The sequence below is a fragment of the Sus scrofa genome, chromosome 9 (assembly GCF_054392235.1).
Source record: "Sus scrofa isolate SSC_HxYL_T2T_F1_AM1 chromosome 9, Sscrofa_HxYL_maternal_Yorkshire_Landrace_v2.0, whole genome shotgun sequence".
Classification (NCBI taxonomy): Eukaryota; Metazoa; Chordata; class Mammalia; order Artiodactyla; family Suidae; genus Sus; species Sus scrofa.
The window spans coordinates 26226386-26248400 of NC_139391.1; the positions used below are offsets into that span (position 1 = coordinate 26226386).

Sequence of the window (22015 nt, forward strand, 5' to 3'; positions counted from 1 at the left end):
AATAGTGGCCCCGAAGTCTCGCGATAACAATTTGACTGCAGGAAATAACAGAGAGAGAGGAGAAAACCAGACGCGGCGCTCCATATTGGCTGCCGCGAGGGGCGGGGAGATTTAGAGTGGGCGGGACCTGAGCTTTTTAACCCAGGGGAGGCGGACTTGACTGAGGCCAGGTCAGGCTTCTGGTGTACGCGTCCTTAACCGGTAAGGTAAATGGAATAGTCAAGAACGTTTGGGCAAACTATGAAAAAGAAATTGTGGGGGCAGGGGAACGGAATGAATGTGAACTGCGAGGAAGAGCCACTTCTCCTGCTTTGACTCCAGTGGTCTCCCTTTGCTGAGCTGTCCTCCGACTTTCCAAAGTCTGATTCCGGGTGTGTGTGTTTGTGTGTGTGTCTACTTTTGCCTTCAAAAATCTCTTCTGTGTAAAATTGTGAGAGGATCATGCTGTGACTGAGAATCGAAATGTGTAACCTTTGTACTAGAAGCCTTTGTTATCCGGTTACGCACTCAGTTCCCTCTCCACCTTCGGACTTGTTTTGTTAACTCAGTCTTTCTTTTGGAACTAAGGGTCAGCCTCCCAGGAGGTGGTTAACACATCGCAAGAGATGCCAGCGGGGGCCTTTTTTTTTTTTCTTTTTAGCCCTCTTAGTTCCCTGAGCGGTAAATGAGTGTTAAGGTAGAAGTTAAACTAGTTTAGTTTTGGTGGCAGTTTTTTCCCCCGAAGTAGTTACAAAAAAGGAATGAGCTGTCCTGATTTGTCTACTTTCAGACCTCTTGTATCATATAATAAAACCAGGAAAGCTGTCTCGTGTTAATTTGTGGTTAGTGTCATCTCGGGATAGGACAGACCTGGAAGGTAATCAGGTTTCTTTACTCAATTTTTCTCTAAATGTTGTTCTAAATTCCAGGCGCAGAAAGTCTGGTTTTCTAGGCATTATGAAGTACTGTCAGCTCCAGGACAGGTATCACATGTCTTAGTCACTGCTATATTCCTAGGCAGGCCTGCATATGCAGTTCGTGAAGCTCAGTACAAAATGAAAATGCATGTATTTTATATGCATAACTGATTCACTTTGCTGTAAACCTGAAGCTAATACAACATGGTAAATCACATATACCCCAATAAAATTTTATTCTATTTTATTTATGTTTTTTAGGGCTGCAGGTGCAGCATATGGAAGTTCCCAAGCTAGGGATCCAATCAGAGCTACAGCTGCCAGCCTACACCACAGCTGCAGCAACATGGGATCCAAGCCACATCTGCTGGATCCCCAACCCACTGAGTGAGGCCAGGGATCAAAACCTGAGTCCTCATGGATACTAGTCGGGTTCATTTCCACTGCACCACAACAGGAACTCCATAAAATTTTAAGAAAGAAAGAAAATGCAGGGTCTTGTTCAAAAATCTGGGGGGAAATGCCGTTAAAGTTACTGAAGTACAAGCTGTCCCCTTTCTTCTGTAGCATCTCTTTTGACTTGTCATGGTGTTTTAATTAATAGCATTAATTTGCTATTTATTGTCATTCTAGGTAAAGAAAAATTAAACATTTGAATCAATAGCATGAGTTTTACCACTCTTTATATTGTCCAATGCTAGCTTTAAATACAGACATCAGAATGTTTGAGTCATCTGCAGAAGCATTGCACATACTCCACGGTCCTTTCCATCTTAAAGGGTTCAAATGTAAAGTTAGGAATTGAAAGATGGTGACAACAGAGCATAAACCAAGTGCTACTCTGAGCACATGGTCCTGTGTGACTATAGGAGTTGCACATGCATGAAGCCAGCCCTGTCCTAGAACCTGCTGCGTGTGGAATATTGTAAATGTTCAATAAAAAAAATTAAGGCTGAGCTGGTATCCAGTCCTATCTTCAAAGAAATCGTAGTCTAAGGGAAGGAAACAAAGCAAACAGATGATGACAGTTATACTGAGTGCTATAGGATCCTTCTGTACAATTCTCCCTCATGGTGAGCTGCAATGTGTCTTTCCTTTATCAGTTCATGATATGGCATAATGTGTTGGTTCTGACTTTACACCGGACTAGAGGTGGTTTTGAATTCTGTTTCTGCCACTTAATAGCTGAGTGATCTGAAGTAAATAATATATTCTCTCTGGCCTATTTCCTCTTGTAAAATGAGAAGGATAATACCTTGTTGTGAGAGGTCTTGAGAGAGTGTAAAGTGTCTAACATAGTGTCTGGTTTATTGAATACAGTTAATAAATAGTTCTCAGTTTGGTTGTCATTGTTAGTCTGCCCCATAGGCATTGTCTCTGCAGCTTCGTTTTTCCAACTGCCTCCTATTTTCTTTTCTTCCCTTCTCTAGACCCTGCTTCTAGACCACTGAGTCCCAGCTACGGAATCTACAAAATATTGTTTGCCTCCATGTGGCCCAAAGCTGTCCTTCTGGAGCCACTCTGGGTTTATATTAAGACTTTTCTAACCCCTTTCTTTCATCACTCCAACTCCAACTTCCTCCTTCCTACCTCCCACTCACACAGAAACACACTTATACACACACTACATCTCTGTCTTCTGTGGCTGGGTGCTTTCTGGGTTGTGAGCTTGCATTTCTAAACCAGTTATTCAGATTGTAGCCTCCCAGGATTGGAATTCATTTCTATTTTGATGAGGAAAGAAAATAAAATCCTGACATTCTTTGAAAGCTTGTAAAGGGTGTAAAATTAGGACTGTATTTAATTTAAACTTGAGCCTTTATTGTTCCTACTTTAAGTAGAAATGTCTAGAGTGCTTTTATTATCCTCATTTTAAATAAACATGGTATTTACTGAGCAGATTTTGACATGTTCTTAATTAGTACTTCCTGGTTTCTGATAAAGGAAATATAAATTGTTAACATTTGGAAAATATGAATGAAGAATATAGAGGAATTATTTGTATGTATTTACTGTCCATCTGCAATTATTTCAAAAGAAAAAGTTAAAATGGCTCATTCCTGAACAATTATAGCTATTTCAATTCAAAAATATTTTTGAGGGCATTTCCATCGTGGCTCAGTGGTAAAGGCATTTCTCCCTTGAAATATTAAACACTAGAAGCTGTGGTTGCCTTTCTATGAGGGCAGACACCTAAATGCCCTTTTGCCCTCTTTATATAACTGAATTCTTTGATTTCCAGAGCAGCAGCTGTTGATGCTTGGTGCACTGTGAACTCTTGTGATAATTAGCCAACAACTGCTTTACTTTGTATATCCTCGCACCTAAGGAAGAAAGAAGATGGCTTGTGCTGAGTATTCTTTTCATGTGCCAAGTCTAGAGGAACTTGTTGGAGGTAAATACAATACTAACTCTGAGCTTTCTAAATTATTCAAAGGAAAAAATTTTTAAATACAAACATTCTAAGATTTATACAACAGCACTTTCAATACGGAACTCATTTTCCTTTTTTTAGTATCTATTCTGTACTCTAATTAATGAGAGTCCAAAATTCTGCCCCTCAAAAAAAAACAAAAAAAACAAAACCCTAAATTCACCACTGAAAGATTCTTGATGAGATACCAACCTCACAGAATGAAAACGAATTTGGTAATTCAAGATTTAAGTAGGTATGGTGCCCAAAGACTTGCACAGTTTTGCTTTAACTTTTTATCAGTTGCAATAGTCTTTAAATATATAACCTACTGTGGTGTATTAATCATGTTCCCAATATGCTCCTTTTCCCTTCTGATGTAACAGACTGCCAATGAACTTGCTTAGATTTCTCTGTCTAGGTCTCTTTAGTTATTTCACCTCGTTTGAACAAGAATTTAAGGCAGTTCCCAAGATTAATTAGAAAGAGGGCTAAGGATAAGAATAAAATAAGAATATCAAATGAAGCCAGGAATAGTACTAAAAGAACAGTACTAATCCAAAAAACTTTTAGAATGCTAACATTCATCTGACAGCCTTTCAGTTCTATTCTGAGGGTAACTATGAAGCTGACCCTTACCTCATAGTGGTAGGTCACCAGTCCTTCTGAGAGGTTGCAGTCAAGACGTATACTCCTGTTTTGCTTGGTTGTGGCTCTCCTAACTTTCCTATTTTTTTTCCCAAATCGAATGGAAGTTGGTAAACAGTCTTCTGAGGAATCTTGTCTTTCTTTAAGTGCCTTCCTAAAACCTATCTTCTCTTGTGTGTTTATGTTTCTATTTTCTTTCTGTGTATACAGAATATATTCAGTATAAAATAGAGATGTAATCCAAGTTTTTGGCTTAAATTTTATTTTCAATTTTTTAGCCCTTCATGATTGGTAAGAAAATAGATTTTACTACATTTCCATATGTTGAATCTTAATTTGTATATTCATAAATATGTGGTCATTAGTCTAGGTAGGGGGATTTTCCAGTCAGTTTGGTTTCTGTTTTCATAGTTAAAAGATCTGGAGTTCCCATTGTGGCACAGCGGAAACGAATCTGACTAGTATCCATGAGGATATGGGTTCGATCCCTGGCCTTGCTCAGTGGGTCAGGGATCCCACATGGCTGTGGCTGGCAGCTGGAGCTCTGATTCGACCCCTAGACTGAGAACTCCATATGGAATGGGTGCAGCCCTAAAAAGCAAAAAAAAAAAAAAAAAGAAATCAATCAATAAATAAAAGATCTGGTATGGAATAGCTATATGACTAGATTTAGGATGACTTCCTGTTTTTATAGAGTCTGAGTCTATAAGACTTAAAACTAATGGCTGACACTACTCTCAGGGAAATTTTTTTATAAACTTTTCATCCTTAAAATTACATTGCTTCTAGATTTCTAACTTTGAGACATCTGTGTTTGCTTTTTTACCTTTTTAATTGGGTTATAACATATGTAAACTACACTAATACTAATTTTAACATTTACACCCGTATCACTTCCATCCAAATCAAGTTATGAAATATTCCCAGCATCCCAGAAGACTCCTTCTCACACTTTCTCAGTCAATATCTCTACCCCAAGAGGTAACCACTGTTCTGACTTCCACTACCTTGGATTAGTTGTCTATCTTTGAAATACAAATAAGTGAAGTCATGTAGTCTCGTGTCTTCTTTTGCTCAACGTTTTGTCCGTAAGCATTAATGAAGTTATTTTATATAACTGCTTACTTTCCAGCAGTTTAAATACTTATATTTCAATATTTGGAATCCTCTCCCCAAAAGAAAGGGATTCCTCATCTGAGTACAGTGTTTATCTTCAATGCTTGATATTCACTACAATTTATGTGGTATTTATGAAGTATCTAGGTATCTTAATATATGTATCTTATGATTAATTATGTGTCTAGTATCTAATTACATTCATTAATAAGACCCCCTCTTTCTTTTTTTTTTGTCTTTTTAGGGTCACCCGAGGCATATGGAGATTCCCAGACTAGGGGCCTAATCAGAGCTGTAGCCACCAACCTGCGCCACAGCCACAGCAACACCAGATCCAAGCCATATCTGCAACCTACACCACAGCTCATGGCAACGCTGGATCCTTAGCCCACTGAGCGAGGCCAGGGATTGAACCTGCATCCTCATGGATACTAGTCAGATTTGTTTCCACTGAGCCATGCCAGGAACTACGACCTCCTCTTTTTTAATTATACAAGTCTAGGTTGCAGGTGTGTTGCGCAAAAAGTTGAGGGAAGATTTGCTATGTGATGGCAAACTGCTACCTAATGTTAAATAACACTTTTTCTTGTCTTTATTAGTTCTGCAGAAGGGGCTGAAAGATAACTTTGCTGATGTCCAGGTCTCTGTAGTTGATTGCCCTGATTTGACTAAGGAGCCATTTACCTTTCCTGTAAAAGGTAAGCAATTTTTGCAGTTAGCGTTTGTTTTTCAGCCCTAATCTCTTTCTGAAACCAGAATCATTTTTATGGATTATCTCAAATTATCTCCACATAAAGGATATTGCACCACCTTTTAGAGTAAATTATGCTTAATTTCTGTTTTCTAATACTGATTAAATTTCATTTTGTACCATTGAAGGTGTTTTATGTACTTTTATAAGTTTCACAGTTTATGTAATATTCAATAGGCTAGAATCCTAGAGATCACATGAGAGTTTTGTTTTGAATTGTTCAGGTGACTGTTACGGAAGCTTAAATTTTCATGTTTTTATTTATTTATTCAAGACCAGAAGGGATCTTAAAATCCTTGTATTTGAATCATCCATTAAATACTTATATCCCTTCAACAGTTTTTCAAGTGATCAGCCAGCCAATGTTTAAAGTGAGAAGAAAGGGAAATTAATATTAAGTAAATATAATTTGGCACACGGTATGTTGAGCTGCATTTGATGTCTTATTTTATAACACTGCAAGGTAAGTACTAGTGCCAGTTTATAGATGAGAAAACTGAGGTTCAGAGAGAATAAGTAAGCTCAGTGTGAATCATAATCAGATTTCAAATCCAGATCTGCCTGCTTCCAGAGGCCAGCATTCTCCCATTCTGCTCTACTGTGATGAGAAGCTTGGAGATAAGCACTCACACTCACTCACTTTTTTATTACATAATTGACATCTTTGTTAAAAAACAGTTTTACATAGAAATCCTGGACTCTAGTTCTTTCTCTGCCATGTATAGATTTCATTATCCTGGGTAAGCCAAGAATATATCTGGTGGGCTTCAGATACATTAAACTGGGGGTGGGGGATTGGGTTAAATGTTCTTTTTAGGTCTTTACAGTTTAAACAGTCTTTGATTTTAAGTAGACTCGTAAATTTTTAGAAGTTTATAGAAGGTACCATCTATAAACACCTTGAAAGCACTTATCCTGATATTTTCTTTTCTTTTTTTTTTCTGATATATTTTTGTTGTTGTTGTTGTTGTCTTTTTGCCATTTCTTGGGCCACTGCCACGGCATATGGAGGTTCCCAGGCAAGGGGTCGAATCGGAGCTGTAGCCACCATCCTACGCCAGAGCCACAGCAACGTGGGATCTGAGCCACGTCTTCGGCCTACACCACAGCTCACAGCAATGCTGGATCCTTAACCCACTGAGCAAGGCCAGGGATCGAACCTGCAACCTCATGGTTCCTAGTCGGATTCGTTAACTGCTGAGCCACAATGGGAACTCCATATCCTGATATTTTTTATAGTATGTTTCTTCCAGTTACAAGCATAATATATTTTCCCTGGCAAATAAATAATCAATTAAATAAATAAAATAAAAATAAAAAAATACAGACCAGTACAAGGAAAAAGGAAAAATGGCTAATCTTAATTTTGTCATCCAAAGGACTGTTTTGAAAAAGAGTTTTCTAGATTCTGACCAATAATTTGTGAGTCTTTTAATTACAGTACTAAGAAAGCCAGATATGTATGTGTATGTAATATATGCAATCTTTCATAAACATGGTTAGGCACTTTCTTTGTGAACTGGTCTTGCTCAAGTCACCAATGACCTTGGTGTGTCTTCCAGTATCTTTTGGTCTCTACACATTTCCTACTGGTTGGCCACTGCTGCCTGCCATTTATTCCTCCTCTTGGTTCTCCTTTCTCCTTGATTCTTCTGCTGCTTCTTCTTTGGTGCCTTTCCTTCCTCCATGATGTTCTTTCTTCCTCATTATTTTTTCTGGCTCCTTTCTCTTTCTGGCAGGCCTTAAATTTTGATTTTTCAAGAATTCTCTCCTCATCCTCTTATTCTGTACAGTCTCTCTGGGCTTTTCAATTACTCCTGTGGTTTTCATTCTGCTTGGGTACAACTTGGAAATCTGTGGATCTCCCATAACTCTCTTTTCCTTAGCTATAGATGAGTAGCCCCAGCTGTCTCCAGGGCATTTCCACCTCGATATGCTAAGGACAACTTGAGGCCAATGTTGCTACAATTTAACTCATTCCATTCCTATAGTTGCCTATTCTCCTTTCTTTGTTCTTTTTCTTAATTTCTTCTCTAATTTTAGCTCATTACTTGACTGGTCCCTGAACTACTAAAAATAGTCCTTCTAATGGTTTCTTTAAACTTCAGGGTTACTTTCACTTATGAGTAATTTCTGCTGATCCCATGGAAAACATTTCCCAAATCCCCAATTATGAAGGGAACCTCCGAGAATTTTGTACATCTTCCCTCTGCATAGCTGAATAGAGCAAATATATCTACATTTACTGTGGAATGATATTAGTATAAAACTTACAAAACTACTTTTTCCTCAGACAAAAGGTAATTATTTTCCAGTCTACATTTAAAAAAAAAAAAAAGTGCCTTTTCCCAAATTGTGTCTAGCTATACCTGTGATGTTAATAAAAAATGTATATAGAAAGTTCCTAGCATCTGGAATGTCCTGGTGGCTCAGTGTTGTCATTGCTGTGGCTGTGGTTACTGCTGTGGTGTGGGTTTGATGTGGGCCCAGGAACTTCTGCATGCCATGAGGGTGGCAAAGAAAGAAAAGTTTGTAGCATCTGAAGTTACTTCTGATTACTTGTCATTTTTATAAACAACCTTGGGAACAAACAACTTTGACAATATGGATTTTTTTTTTTTGCTTTTTAGGGCTGCACCCACAGCACATGGAAGTTCCTGGGCCAGGGGTCGAATTGGAGCTGCAGCTGCTGACCTACACCACAGGACAATATGGATTTTAAAAAGAACTGATATTATATTTTACCAGAGCAAAATATTTTATTTTATTTATTTTTGCTTTTTAGGCCTATACCTGAGGCTAGGGGCCAAATAGGAGCTGCAGCTGCTGGCCTACACCACAGCCACAGCAATTTGGGATCTGAGCTGCATCTGCGACCTACACCATAGCTCACGGCAACGCCAGATCCTTAACCTACTGAGCGAGGTCTGGGATTGAACCCTCGTCCTCATGGATAATAGTTGGTTTCATTACCCACTGAGCCACAATGGGAATTACTAGAGCAAAAATATTTTAAATTAAAATAGAATTTTAGCTTAGCCCCCCCAAAAAAATATTTTTAAAGGAATATGTCATTATAGACTAATTCTAGAAACCTCATCCAACCCAAACTTTGGCCTCAATTCTGGCCCTTGCCCTATCATCAACTTTCTGTTGTCTTCATGCTACTAACTATATCAAGACATGCTTGGGACAGTATTAGAAGCACAAGTAGTTAGGAGAGGGGAACTAGCTACTTACATCTTCCTACCCCTGCTATTTGAGAATGGTAAAGTTATATACTCTTAAAAAATTGGTGTCTTCTGGCATTTTACACTTAAATTTAGATGTTTTCCTATTCTTAAGACAGATTTTTTTTTTTTTTTTAAGGCATCTGTGGGAAACCTAGAATTGCAGAAGTAGGAGGTGTGCCTTACCTACTGCCTCTTGTAAATAAAAAAAAAGTAAGTGTACTTTTACTTTTCACATTCACATGAAGGTTATGGAAGTTGGGTTGATTCCTCTTTTTATTATTAGAAGACCCATTGACCAAGGTGACAAGGAAGTGATAATGGACTCAGTAATAAAAAGTAAACCTGGCAATTTATGTAAGATTTAAATAATATGCTTTTTCTCTTGTATAGGTTTATGATCTAAATAAGATTGCAAAAGAAATTCAGCTTCCTGGAGCTTTTATTCTTGGGGCAGGAGCAGGCCCGTTTCAGACTCTGGGATTCAGTTCTGAGGTCAGCATATATTTAATTATTTGTTTATTGATTTGACATTTAGTTTGCCTTTTTCCTTTTACTGCCCTATCAGAAATCCTGTCTTCTGAATGAATTATAAGTGGTTGTTTTCATCTCTTTCTACAGATTTGACACTGCTTGACCCAGCTTTAGAGTACAGCATATGTTCCAGTTAGTCCAACTGAAATGGAGCACTAATCTCTAATTTCAGATTTTCTTAAGGCATATACTTAGTCTTAGGTGAGTCCATCAAAGGTCCTAATGTAGTTTGTGAAGGACTCTGGACTCTGAAAGATTTTATTCCTGACACATCAGAGGATTCCTAGCTTCTCTGTGATCTTTGCTGGTTAAGAGGGCAGCTTTCAATCAGAAGGTGAATGGAATATTTAACAGTCTAGTCAACTCACTCTTTTAGACCAGACAGTAGGGACCTACCCTAGTACTATGATTATTGTTTGCAAAATGTACTATCTATTACTGCATATGTCGACATAGTTCCTACATAAAAAAAAAAAAAAATCACTGTTTTTTTCACATCTCATGAACAGAAGAGTTGAATAACCTCCTCTGTTTGTTCATTCTCTCATCTCCTCTTACAGATGTGACCATCAGTCAGTAATCAGACATTAGTCAGTACTTTCACGGAAACCTTAATATACTTTGCCTAGTGTTAAAAATAGAAAATGCTGGAGTCCCCATTGTGGCTCAGTGGTAATGAACCCAACTAGTATCCATGAGGACATGGCTTCTGTCCCTGGCCTTGCTCAATCAGTTAAGGATCCGGCGTTGCCATGAACTACAGTGTAGGTCAGTGTGGGATGGGGCTCGGATCTGGTGTTGCTGTGGCTGTGGTGTAGGCTGGCAGCTGCAGCTCCAATTCCGTCCCTAGCCTGAGAACTTCCATATGTCGTAGGGGCAGCCCTAAAAAGGGGAAAAAAAAAAAATAGAAAAAGTTTAAAATTGAACATGAGACATTTTAAAGCATATGCTACAGTGTCACAGAAACACTATAATACTGTAAACATTTTATAAAATAAGTTACTTGATAATTGTAAATCTTTTAACATTTTGGGTCTAAAATTATTTTATTTTTCATATTTTCTTATTTGCTCTTGAAGTAAAGTATCTTAAAGTTTAGGACAAAATATTTTGTTGCATTATTCAAGATAACCTTCTTTGCACAGAGATACCGGGATTGACTACTTCCCTTACTTTTCTTTTCAGTTTATGCCAGTTATTCAAACAGAATGTGAACACAAACCTCCTGTGAATGGAAGTTACTTTGCTCGTGTTAACCCTGAAGATGGAGGGTGCCTACTAGAGAAATACAGTGAGAAATACCATGATTTTGGGTGTGCATTACTGGCTAATCTTTTCGCCAGTGAGGGCCAACCTGGAAAGGTGACTATATCCATAAAAATACAGTATTATACAAAAGTTCTCAGATAGCTAATTTGATGTTTATTGCTACTATTATAGTTTTCTTAAGAAAATCCAAAGCTACCTGTCAAATCTTTTTTTTTTTTTTTTTTTTTTTTTGGTTGCACCTGCTTCCCCATGCCACAACAGTGACAACATAGATCCTTAACCCACTGAGCCACCAGAGAATTCCCTCAAATCTTTTTAAGTAACCCAGTTATGAAAGTTTCAGAGGGTACTACAGGCAGAGTGAAAGTCTCATTTAAAACTTAGGTTAAGAATAATACTTAGCAAGCAATACCCTTTTTTTTCAAGGAACTAAAATGTAGTAAGAGGAATTCCCATTGTGGCTCAGTGGAAATGAACCTGATGAGTATACATGAGGATGCAGGTTTGATCCCCAGCCTCGTTCAGTGGGTTAAGGATCCTGCATTACCGTGAGCTCTGGTGTAGGTTGCAGGAGGCTCATATCCTGCATTGCTGTGGCTGTGGTGTAGGCAGGCAGCTGCGGCTTGATTCGACCCTTAGCCTAGAAACCTCCACCTGCTTCAGTGTTCTTTCAAGAGCAAAAAATTTTTTAAAAAATTAAAAAATAAAAGGTAAAAAGATATTAATGTGGGCGGTGAGTTACTCAAATAGATGAACTATGAGGCTGAAATAGATAATATCTACCTGTAGTTAGTATATATGTAACTTGCTCATTCTTGACTGATCAGACACTGATTTAGATAGAACCGATGGTAGCAGAAATTATAAAAAGAGAACATAAGGAGAATTAATGCCTCACTTCATATTTATTTCCTCTTAGTACAAAAAAAAGATGATTTCATGTTCTAAAATTGTAATGCTAGTTGCACAATTCTATAAATATACTGGAACCCGTTGAATTGTGTACACTTTAAATTGGTGGATTGGGAGTTCCCATCATGACTCAGCAGAAATGAATCTGACTAGCATCCATGAGGGCACAAGTTCTCTGGCCTTGCTCAGTGGTTAAGGATCCAGCGTTGCCTTGAGCTGTGGTGGAGGTTGCAGATGTGGCTTGGATCCTGAGTTGCTGTGGCTGTGGCATAGGCGGGCAGCTACAGCTCTGATTCGACCCCTAGCCTGGGAACCTCCATATGCCACGGGTGTGGTCCTAAAAAGACTAAAATAAAATAAATAAATAAATCAGTGCATTGTATGGAATGTGAATTATATCCCTAATAAAATGGTTATCTTTTTTAAAAAAGATGATTGTACTTTTGGCAGTTGTGAGAACGCTCAGATTTTTGTAAAGAGATGGCTACTTTAGCCACTTTGAGATATGAGATAGTGAAGCAAAAATAATGTAGTAAAGTGGAGGTGACGTAAGTGCAGAACTTTAAAGGAAATGAGAAAATGTAGTCATTTCCCCTCCCCTCCAGCTATCAGAAATTAATCCCTTTAAACGAAGGAATTCTCAGTCTTTTACCACCCTGGCATATAATAAGAATCTCTGGGGAGTTCCTGTTGTGGCACAAAGGGATTGGTGGCATCTTGGGAGTGGTGGGACTCAGGTTCGATCCCCAGCCAATACAGTGGGTTGAGGATCTGATGTTGCCACAGCTGCAACTTAGGTCGAAACTGTGGCTCAGATCTGATTCCTGGCCCAGGAACTCCACATGTCACCAAGCAGCCAAAAAAGGAAAAAAAAAGAGAGAGAGAATCTCTGGAGTTCAGTGTAGAATTTAGTTAATTTTATAAAATTTAGCTAAATTTATGCAATTTACCTATAACTCTTTTTCAGTCCAAGAAAGCACAAATAAGACTAATTATTACAGTAAATGATGTACAATTCATACACACATGTATCTAATACTGTACATATTATTGATCAAGACTTAAGAGGATTGGGATACTTCTGTTTATGTCTGGGTGCTCTACACAAACAAGTGAATATTTACTTGATGGCACTGATTATATAATGTTTCACTTTAGTAGTTATTTACATAATGTTTTGCAGCTTGGAACAATGGTATACATATTTATGTCCTCTCTAGGTCATTGAGGTAAAAGCCAAAAGAAGAACTGGAGATCTTAACTTTGTGACTTGTATGAGACAGACTCTTGAAAACCATTATGGAGATAAGCCTGTAGGGATGGGAGGTACTTTCATAATTCAGAAGGGAAAAGTGAAGACTCACATTATGGTAAGGGCCTATGTGCGTTTTGTGTGTGTCTGTGTGTGTCTGTGTGCATAAGCGCAGGTGCTTAAGATCTTAGGTTTTTTTTTTTTTTTTTTTTGCTTTCTCAGCGCCACACCTGCAGCATATGGAGGTTTCCAGGGTAGGAGTCAAATCGGAGCTGCAGCTACTGGCCTACACCACAGCTCATGGCAATGCCAGATCCTTAACTCACTGAGCAAGGCCAGGGATCAAACCTACAACCTCAAGGTTCCTAGTTGGATTTGTTTCCACTGCACCATGACAAAACTGGTTGATTTCATTGACAGAATCCAAACCTCAGTACAAAGGCTTTGCTATTAAGATAGCTGTGGTTCTAGGCAAAGAACTCATTTTGAAAATTATAATCTGGGAGTTCCCGTTGTGGCTTGGCACGTTACAAACCTGACTAGTACCCATGAGGATATGGGTTTGATCCCTGGCCTCATTCAGTGGGTTAAGGATCCCATGTTGCTGTGGCTGTGGTATAGGCCTGCAACTGCTGCTCCGAATTTGACCCCTAGCCTGGGAACTTCCACATGCCTCAAATACAGCCCTAAGAAGCAATAATAATCATAATAATAATAATCTTATGGGCTAAATATAGTAAGTTTATAAGACATTAATGATGGAATATATGAAGACAGACGGGATCTCCTGGGAATTTAAGACTTAAAATAATTTTTAGTAGGTGAGGGAATGAACAAATGAAGTGTAAAAGTGGTTACAACTCGGAGTTCCCATTGTGCCTCAGTAGTAATGAACCTGACTAGTATCCATGAGGATGCAGGTTCAATCCCTGGCTTCATTTAATGGGTTAAGGACCTAGCGTTGCTGTGAGCTGTGGTGTAGGTCACAGGTGCAGCTAGGATCCCAAGCTGCTATGGCTGTGGCATAGGCCAGCAGCTGCAGCTGTGATCCTACCTTTAGCTGGGAACTTGCGTAAGCTGTGGGCGCAGCCCTAAAAAGACAAAAAAAGAAGTGATTACAACTTAATTTCTTTTTTAATAATATAGCTATCAGAAAATATATTCTTTTTTTTTTTTTTTTGTCTCTTTTTGTTGTTGTTGTTGTTGCTATTTCTTGGGCCGCTCCCGCGGCATATGGAGGTTCCCAGACTAGGTGTTGAATTGGAGCTGTAGCCACCGGCCTACGCCAGAGCCACAGCAACACGAGATCCGAGCTGCGTCTGCAACCTTCACCACAGCTCACGGCAACGCCAGATCGTTAACCCACTGAGCAAGGGCAGGGACCGAACCCGCAACCTCATGGTTCCTAGTCAGATTCGTTAACCACTGCGCCACGACGGGAACTCCAGAAAATATATTCTTTTAATGTTTTGTTTGTCATGATAATTTTAAATGGCAGGCCAGCTGATTCTTCATAGAAAGATACAACATTTGTGAAACAACTCATTTTTCCAAGTTATTTAGAACAAAATTATGGATAAATCTGTTGGTAAGCACCAAAGGATTATAGGGTTTGTTAAAATTCAGGTACCTAACACTTTATGATTAACCATTGTTACCATAATGTATATTAGGTCTCTAGAACTTATTCATTTTATAACTAAAAGTCTGCACCCTTTGATCAACATGTCATTATCCCTATTCCCCACCCCCGCCCTCAGCTTCTGGCAACCATTGTTCTACTGTTTCTCTAAATTGGACTTTTTTAGATTCCATATAGCAGTGATGTCATGCAATATTTGTCTGTGACTGGCTTGATTCACTTAGTATAATATCCTCCACATTCACCGACATGGTTGCAAATACAGGGTTTCCTTCTTTTTAAGCCTGAATAAGATTCATGTTTATAATTTCTTTATCCATTCATCCGCTGATGGACACAGGTTGTTTTCCTGTCTTGGCTATTGTGAATAGTGCTGCAATGAACATAGGAATGCCGCTATCTCTTTATGATGGTCATTTCTTTTCCTTTGGATATATACCCAGATGTAGAATTACTGGAACATATAGTAGTTTTATTTGTAATTTTTTGAGGAGCCTCCAGTTTACATCCCCACCAACGAGTGGACAAGGTTCCCCTTTTCTCCACATCCTCGCCAACACTTTGTATCCCGTTATTTTGGTAATAGCCATCTTCGTTAGCGTGAGATGACAGCTCATGGCTTTGATTTGCATTTCCCTGATGAATAGTCATATTGAGTGCTTTTTTCATATACCTGTTGACCATCTATACGTCTTCTTTGGAGAAATATCTAATTCAGTCCTTTGAGCGTTTAAAAATTTTTTTTTTGTTATTGAGTTGTATGAGTTCCTTACATATTTTGGATATTAACTCCTTATCAGCTATATGGTTTGAAAATATTTCCTCCCATTCCATAGTTGCCCTTTCTTTTTGTTGACTGTTTCCTTTGCTGTGCAGAAGATTTTTAGTTCGGAGTTCCAGTCGTGGCGCAGTGGTTAACGAATCCGACTAGGAACCATGAGGTTGCGGGTTCGGTCCCTACCCTTGCTCAGTGGGTTAACGATCCGGCGTTGCCGTGAGCTGTGGTGTAGGTTGCAGACACAGCTCGGATCCCGAGTTGCTGTGGCTCAGGCGTAGGCTGGCAGCTACAGCTCCGATTGGACCCCTAGCCTGGGAACCTCCATATGCCGCGGGAGCGGCCCAAGAAATAGCAAAAAGACAAAAAAAAAAAAAAAAGAAGATTTTTAGTTTGATGTAGTCCCACTTTTATTTTTCTTTTTGTTTCCTGTACTCACAATGTCATATCCAAAAAGTCAAATCCAATGTCGAAACCTTTTCCCTATGTTTTCCTTCTAAGAGTTTTATGGTTTTAGCAGTTATATTTAGGTATTTGATCCATTTTTTGTATACAGTGTAAAGTAAGAGTCTAACTTCCTTCTTTTGCATGTGGATATCATTTTCCCAGCACAGTTTGTTGAAAAGACAGCCCTTCCTCACTGAATAGTCTTGGCACTCTTGTTGAAAATCATTTGACCCATGTAGGTTTACTTCTGGGATCTCCATTCTATTCCATTGATCTGTGTACTTGTCTTTATGACAGTAGCCACTGTTTTTTTTATTACTATAGCTTTGTAATAAGCTTGATATCAGTAAGTGTGAGACCTCCAACTTTTTTCTTTTTCAAGATTGTTTTGGCTTTCAGGGTCCCTTGAGATTCCATATGAATTTTGGGATGGATTTTTCTGTTTTTGCAAAAAATATCATTAGGATTTTGATAAGAATTGCATTGAATTTTTTTTTGGCGGGGGGGGGACATGCCCACAGCATGGAAAAGTTCCTGGGCCAGGGATCAAATCTGCACCACAACACTGAGCCAAACCATAGCAGTAACAATGCTGGATCCTTAACCTGCTGAGCTACCAGGGAACTCCAGGAATTGCAGTGAATCTTTAGATCACTTTTGGCAGTACTGACATCCTAACAATATTAAGTTGTCCAATCCACAAACACAAGATGTTTTTACATTTTTGGAGTCTCTTAAAAATTCTTTTCAGCAGTGCTTTTGTACTTTTCAGTGTACAAGTTGTTTGTCCTCTTAAACTTATTCCTTAGTATTTTATTCCTTTTGATACTTCTATCCTATTTTTTTTTTTTTTTTTTTTTTTTGGCATTTCTTGGGCCACTCCCACAGCATATGGAGGTTCCCAGGCTAGGGGTCGAATCGGAGCTGTAGCCACCAGCCTATGCCAGAGGCACAGCAACGCAGGATCCGAGCCGCGTCTGCAACCTACACCACAGCTCACGGCAACGCTGGATCATTAACCCACTGAGCAAGGGCAGGGACTGAACCCGCAACCTCATGGCTCCTAGTCAGATTCGTTAACCACTGCGCCATGATGGGAACTCCTCTACCCTACTTTAATTGCCCTTTTTCCCCCATCTACCAGTAACAATAATGACATTTAAGTTTAGGATGAGGATTTACTCACAGGAAAACTGAGAGGCTAAAAAAATAAAAATATAGCAATAGACTCCTTCATTATTCATCCATATCTTTTAGTGTATACACATTGATTGTTGGTCCTGTTGAAAACTAGGGAGTATAACTTTTTTTGATGCCAAAAATAGCAGCAGAATATATAAGAAGGCTTAAAGGTTTTAACTTAATGAAATTATGTATAATTTAAAATTTTAACTATCAATAATATTCAGTATGTTTACTTGTTTGATGGCCTTTTATTGCAGCCTGCAGAATTTTCTGTCTGCCCCTTGAACTCTGATGAAGAGGTGAATAACTGGTTGCGTTTTTATGAGATGAAGGCTCCTTTGGTTTGTTTGCCAGTTTTTGTCTCCAGGGACCCAGTAAGTCTATGTCTGTCTTTTATACTGCAATAAATTACAATGATATTGCTTGATTTTTAGAATTAGACACTTTTTGTGTGCTTATATAGAACTAAGATGGTCTCTAAAGCTATCTTTGAAGGTAAGGGAGCAAGTAGCCGACCACCTATGATTTAGGCAGAGCAGATTTTACCTCTGGAGAATTGAAGGCACAGGCATTTTAAATAACACTCAACACCATGTTATTAAATAGTAGAATCAGGACAGGATTCGGATCTCCTATCATTTTATTTGCTATTCTTTATACTGTTTATTTTATTCTAATATTCTACCCCAGAAAATGTAATATAGGCTAATTCGAAGCAAATATTTACCAAAATACTGACTAGTTATATCTTTTGATCCAGGGATTACATGTCTAGAAAATTATCGTTAAATATATGCTTAAGTGTGTAAAATGATTAGTTAAAAGGTTTATTCATGACAACAATGTGCTAATAGCATAAGCATTGGAAATAGGAGTTCCCATTATGGCGCAGTGGAAACGAATCCGACGAGGAACCATGAGGTTGCGGGTTTGGTCCCTGCCCTCGCTCAGTGGGTTAATGATCCGGCGTTGCCGTGAGCTGTGGTGTAGGTTGCAGACGCGGCTCGGATCCTGCATTGCTGTGGCTCTGGCATAGGCTGGCGGCTACAGTTCCGATTAGACCCCTAGCCTGGGAACCTCCATATGCTGCGGGAGCGGCCCAAAGAAAATAGCAAAAAGACAAAAAAAAAAAAAAAAAAAAAAAAAAAGCTCATTTATGATCTGATACACTGTAGTGTTAAATGAAGAAAGGCAACACACAGCACAGGAGGAGCAGAGTGCTACCATATGAGTAATTTAAAAAAATAAATAAATCTGGAAGGATATAGAAGAAACTGCTTACTTTGATTGCCTTCAAAGAAAGGAAGTGAGTGGTGAGGGCAGGAGGTGGAAAGATATATTTTACTAAATATATCTTTTTGTACCCTCTGATACACACACACACACACATATTTGTCTTTTTAGGGCTGCACCACAGCATATGGAAGCTCCTAGGCTAGGGGTCGAATTGGAACTGTAGCTGCCAGCCTATACCACAGCCCCAGCAATGCAGGATTGGAGCCGCATCTGCAACCTACACCACAGCTCACAGCAACACTGAATGGGCCAGGCAAGGGATAGAACCCGAGTCCTCATGCATACTAGTCAGGTTGGTTACCACTGAGCCATGATGGGAACTCCTGTACCCTCTTATTTTTGAATCATGTGAATGTGTTACCTACCAAAAAATAAAATAAAATTGATTGTAACATAAATAAAAAGGTCTCCCATCCCCTTACACAAGTTCTGTGCAGAATAATTGGAATAGTAACAGCCAGCTTCTCTGTTGTCCTAGGGGTTTGATTTGCGGTTGGAGCACACTCATTGTTTCAGTCACCATGGAGAAGGTGGACACTACCACTATGACACCACCCCAGATACAGTGGAATATCTTGGATACTTCTTACCTGCAGAGTTTCTCTATCGCATTGATCAACCAAAAGAGACCCATTTATTTGGGCGAGATTAAATCAACTAATACTCATTTAGAAGAAGAAATAATTAACTAAGGTTAATTGATTGATTACCTCATTGATACTAATATAAAATTCAATAGAAATGATCTATCTCACTACTTGCGCCCTATTTCTTAGGGCCGCTCCCATGGCATATGGAGGTTCCCAGGCTAGGGGTCCAGTTGGAGCCGTAGCCACCAGTCTATGCCACAGCCACAGCAATGAAGGATCCAAGCCACGTCTGCAACCTAAACCACAGCTCATGGCAACAGCATATCCCTAACCCACTGAGCGAGGCCAGGGTTGTTGAACCCGCATCCTCATGAATACTAATCAGATTCATTCACAGAGGAACAAATTTTTTTTGCCTTCGAAATGAGAGGAATGTTGACATTGTATTCTGTGTTATTTCAAGGATCTATAGGAAAGGGATTATTGGGAACAAAGACACATGATGGAGATGTTCCTCATTAATTTCTTTATTCTAAAAATCAGCTTATATTTATGCTTTAAATATAAACAGGATCAAGAATCAAGTGAGTATTCCTACTGGCTAATGGTAATAACTTACATTTGTGTAATATTCAGTTTTTCAAATTAGTCTCAGAACCCCTAAATGGGTGTTCCTGGATACTAGAAAGTTCAGTGTTGGAAATGTAAACACTTGTTACTTCTTTCTACTGAATTTTAAAAATCCATTTTAGAAGTCAGAGCACACTATTTTCATGGAATAAGGTAGTCAGAGGGGGCAACTTCACTCCCTTTAGTGAAGTTGAACCATATTCAGGAGTTTGCAATTTGCCTTTCACAAATATTGGCAACTATATGGTTAGCCATGGTTCCTCCTTTGTTTGGATTGTCAACTGGAAGCAATTTGTACCTCCTTGGTTATTTGCAGAAAGAGAAGAGAAAAGAAACAGCATCGAAATACAGCCTTGAAGTGAGAGTGCTTTCATTTATAAGTGAGGCTATTGCTAAATATGACTAACTGTCCTTCATGAAATATAAAATTATACTCTTACTGATTGTCCTGGTTGAAATTTTCCTGTTTTTCTATAATAATCATTAGCCAAAACAACTTTCTAATCTTGTAATGCCAACAATGTGCAGATTTAGGAGCTTTTTAGTACTAAGCATATAATAAATCTTCAGTAAATATTTTTGTCTTTGGGTACTAACTATAATATGTATAAGGAGTATAAATTCTTAATTATTATTTAAAAATAAACACTAGTTTGTAGCAAAAAATGAATAAAAATGTTACTTTCATAATATGATACTGTGTTTCTTTTTTTTTTTTCCCATGGCATGCAGAAGTTCCCTGGACAGGGACTGAACCTGAGCCTCAGCAGTGACAATGCGAAATCCTTAACTGCTAGGCCACCAGGGAACTCCTGTCTTTCTTTCTAATATTCTACCTCCAGAGAAAATATCAGTAATCATTTGTTTTAAAAAATACCTACTGCGCACTTACCCTGCCCCCTGGAATGTAAACTCTGCGACAAGGGCTTTGATCACCACTATAGCACTAGTGCCTTTAATAGAACCTGGCCAAAGCAGGCACTCAATAAATATCTGTCTTATGAATGAATGGGTGAATGATTGTGACAGATACTTCACTAGATGCTGGGATCTGTCACTGAGTCATTTATATAGTAGTAGAGGAAGACAATAAACAAAACTACCTGGAGACTAAATAACATGCTACTAAAAAACCAATGGGTCAATGAGTAAATCAAAAATGAATTTAAAAATACCCTGAGACAAACAACAAATGAAAACACAACCAAACAAAATCTTATGGGATGCTGCAAAAGCAGTTCTTAGAAGGAAGTTCATAACGATACAGGCCTTCCTCAAAAAATAAGAAAAAAATCTCAAATCAGCAAACTAACCTACCACCTAAAAGAATTAGAAAAAGAAAAAACCTAACATCAGCAGAAGGAAGGAAATAATAGTCTAGAGGAAATAAAATAGAGATTTAAAAAAAAAATAGAAAAAAATCAATAAAACCAAAAGCTGGTTCTTTGAAAGGGTAAACAAAATTGATAAGCCTCTAGCCAGATTCATGAAGAAGAAGAGAGAGAGAACCCAAATAAACAAAATCAGAAATGAAAACGGAAAAATCTAAACAGATACTGCAGAAATACAAAAAACCATATAAGAATACTATGAACAATTACACGCCAACGAATTTGACAACCTAGAAGAAATGGATAACTTTCTAGAAACATACAGCCCACCCAAATTGAATCAGGAAGAGACAGATCATTTGATCACTAGAAATGAAATTGTGTAATTTAAAAAAAAATTTAAAAACTTCCTACAAACTAAAGTCCAAGACCGGATGGCTTCATAGGCAAATTATGCCAGACATACAAAGAAGAGCTTAGGAGTTCCTGTCGTGGCGCAGTGGTTAACGAATCCGACTAGAAACCATGAGGTTGCGGGTTCGATCCCTGCCCTTGCTCAGTGGGTTAACGATCCGGTGTTGCCGTGAGCTGTGGTGTAAGTTGCAGACGCAGCTCGGATCCCGCGTTGCTGTGGCTCTGGCGTAGGCCGGTGGCTACAGCTCCGATTCGAGCCCTAGCCTGGGAACCTCCATATGCCGTGGGAGCGGCCCAAGAAATAGCTAAAAAGACAAAAAAAAAAAAAAGAGGTTATACCAATCCTTAAATTCTTCCAAAAGATTGAAGAGGAGACACTCCCAAAGACATTTGCTAAAGCCACCATAATCCTAGTACCAAAACTAGACAAAGATACTACCAAAAAAGAAATTTATAGGCCAATATCTTTGATGAATATAGATGCAAAAATTCTCAACAAAATTTTAGCCAACTGAACCCCAAAATACATTAAGATCATACCCTATGACCAAGTGGGATTCACTCCAAGTTCACCAGGATGGTTCAACATAGACAAATCAATGAAATACACTATATCAACAAAAGAAAAGAAAAATCACATGGTCATCTCAATAGATGCAGAAAAAACATATATCTAGACAAAAC

The 22015-nt window shown here is 38.5% G+C and overlaps 1 protein-coding gene across 5 annotated transcripts; it reads left to right on the forward strand.

Annotated features, from left to right (window-relative positions):
- Positions 1–143: 143 nt before the first annotated feature.
- Positions 144–20278, forward strand: C9H11orf54 (chromosome 9 C11orf54 homolog). Of its 5 annotated transcripts, XM_021102022.2 has the most exons (10): positions 144–201; positions 2327–2421; positions 3139–3291; positions 5673–5771; positions 9194–9267; positions 9448–9549; positions 10774–10950; positions 12990–13139; positions 17328–17444; positions 18845–20278. In XM_021102022.2, exons 3-10 carry the CDS (start codon positions 3237–3239, stop codon positions 19016–19018), a joined length of 948 nt encoding a protein of 315 aa, XP_020957681.1. In that variant the 5' UTR covers positions 144–201; positions 2327–2421; positions 3139–3236; the 3' UTR covers positions 19019–20278.
- Positions 20279–22015: the final 1737 nt, after the last annotated feature.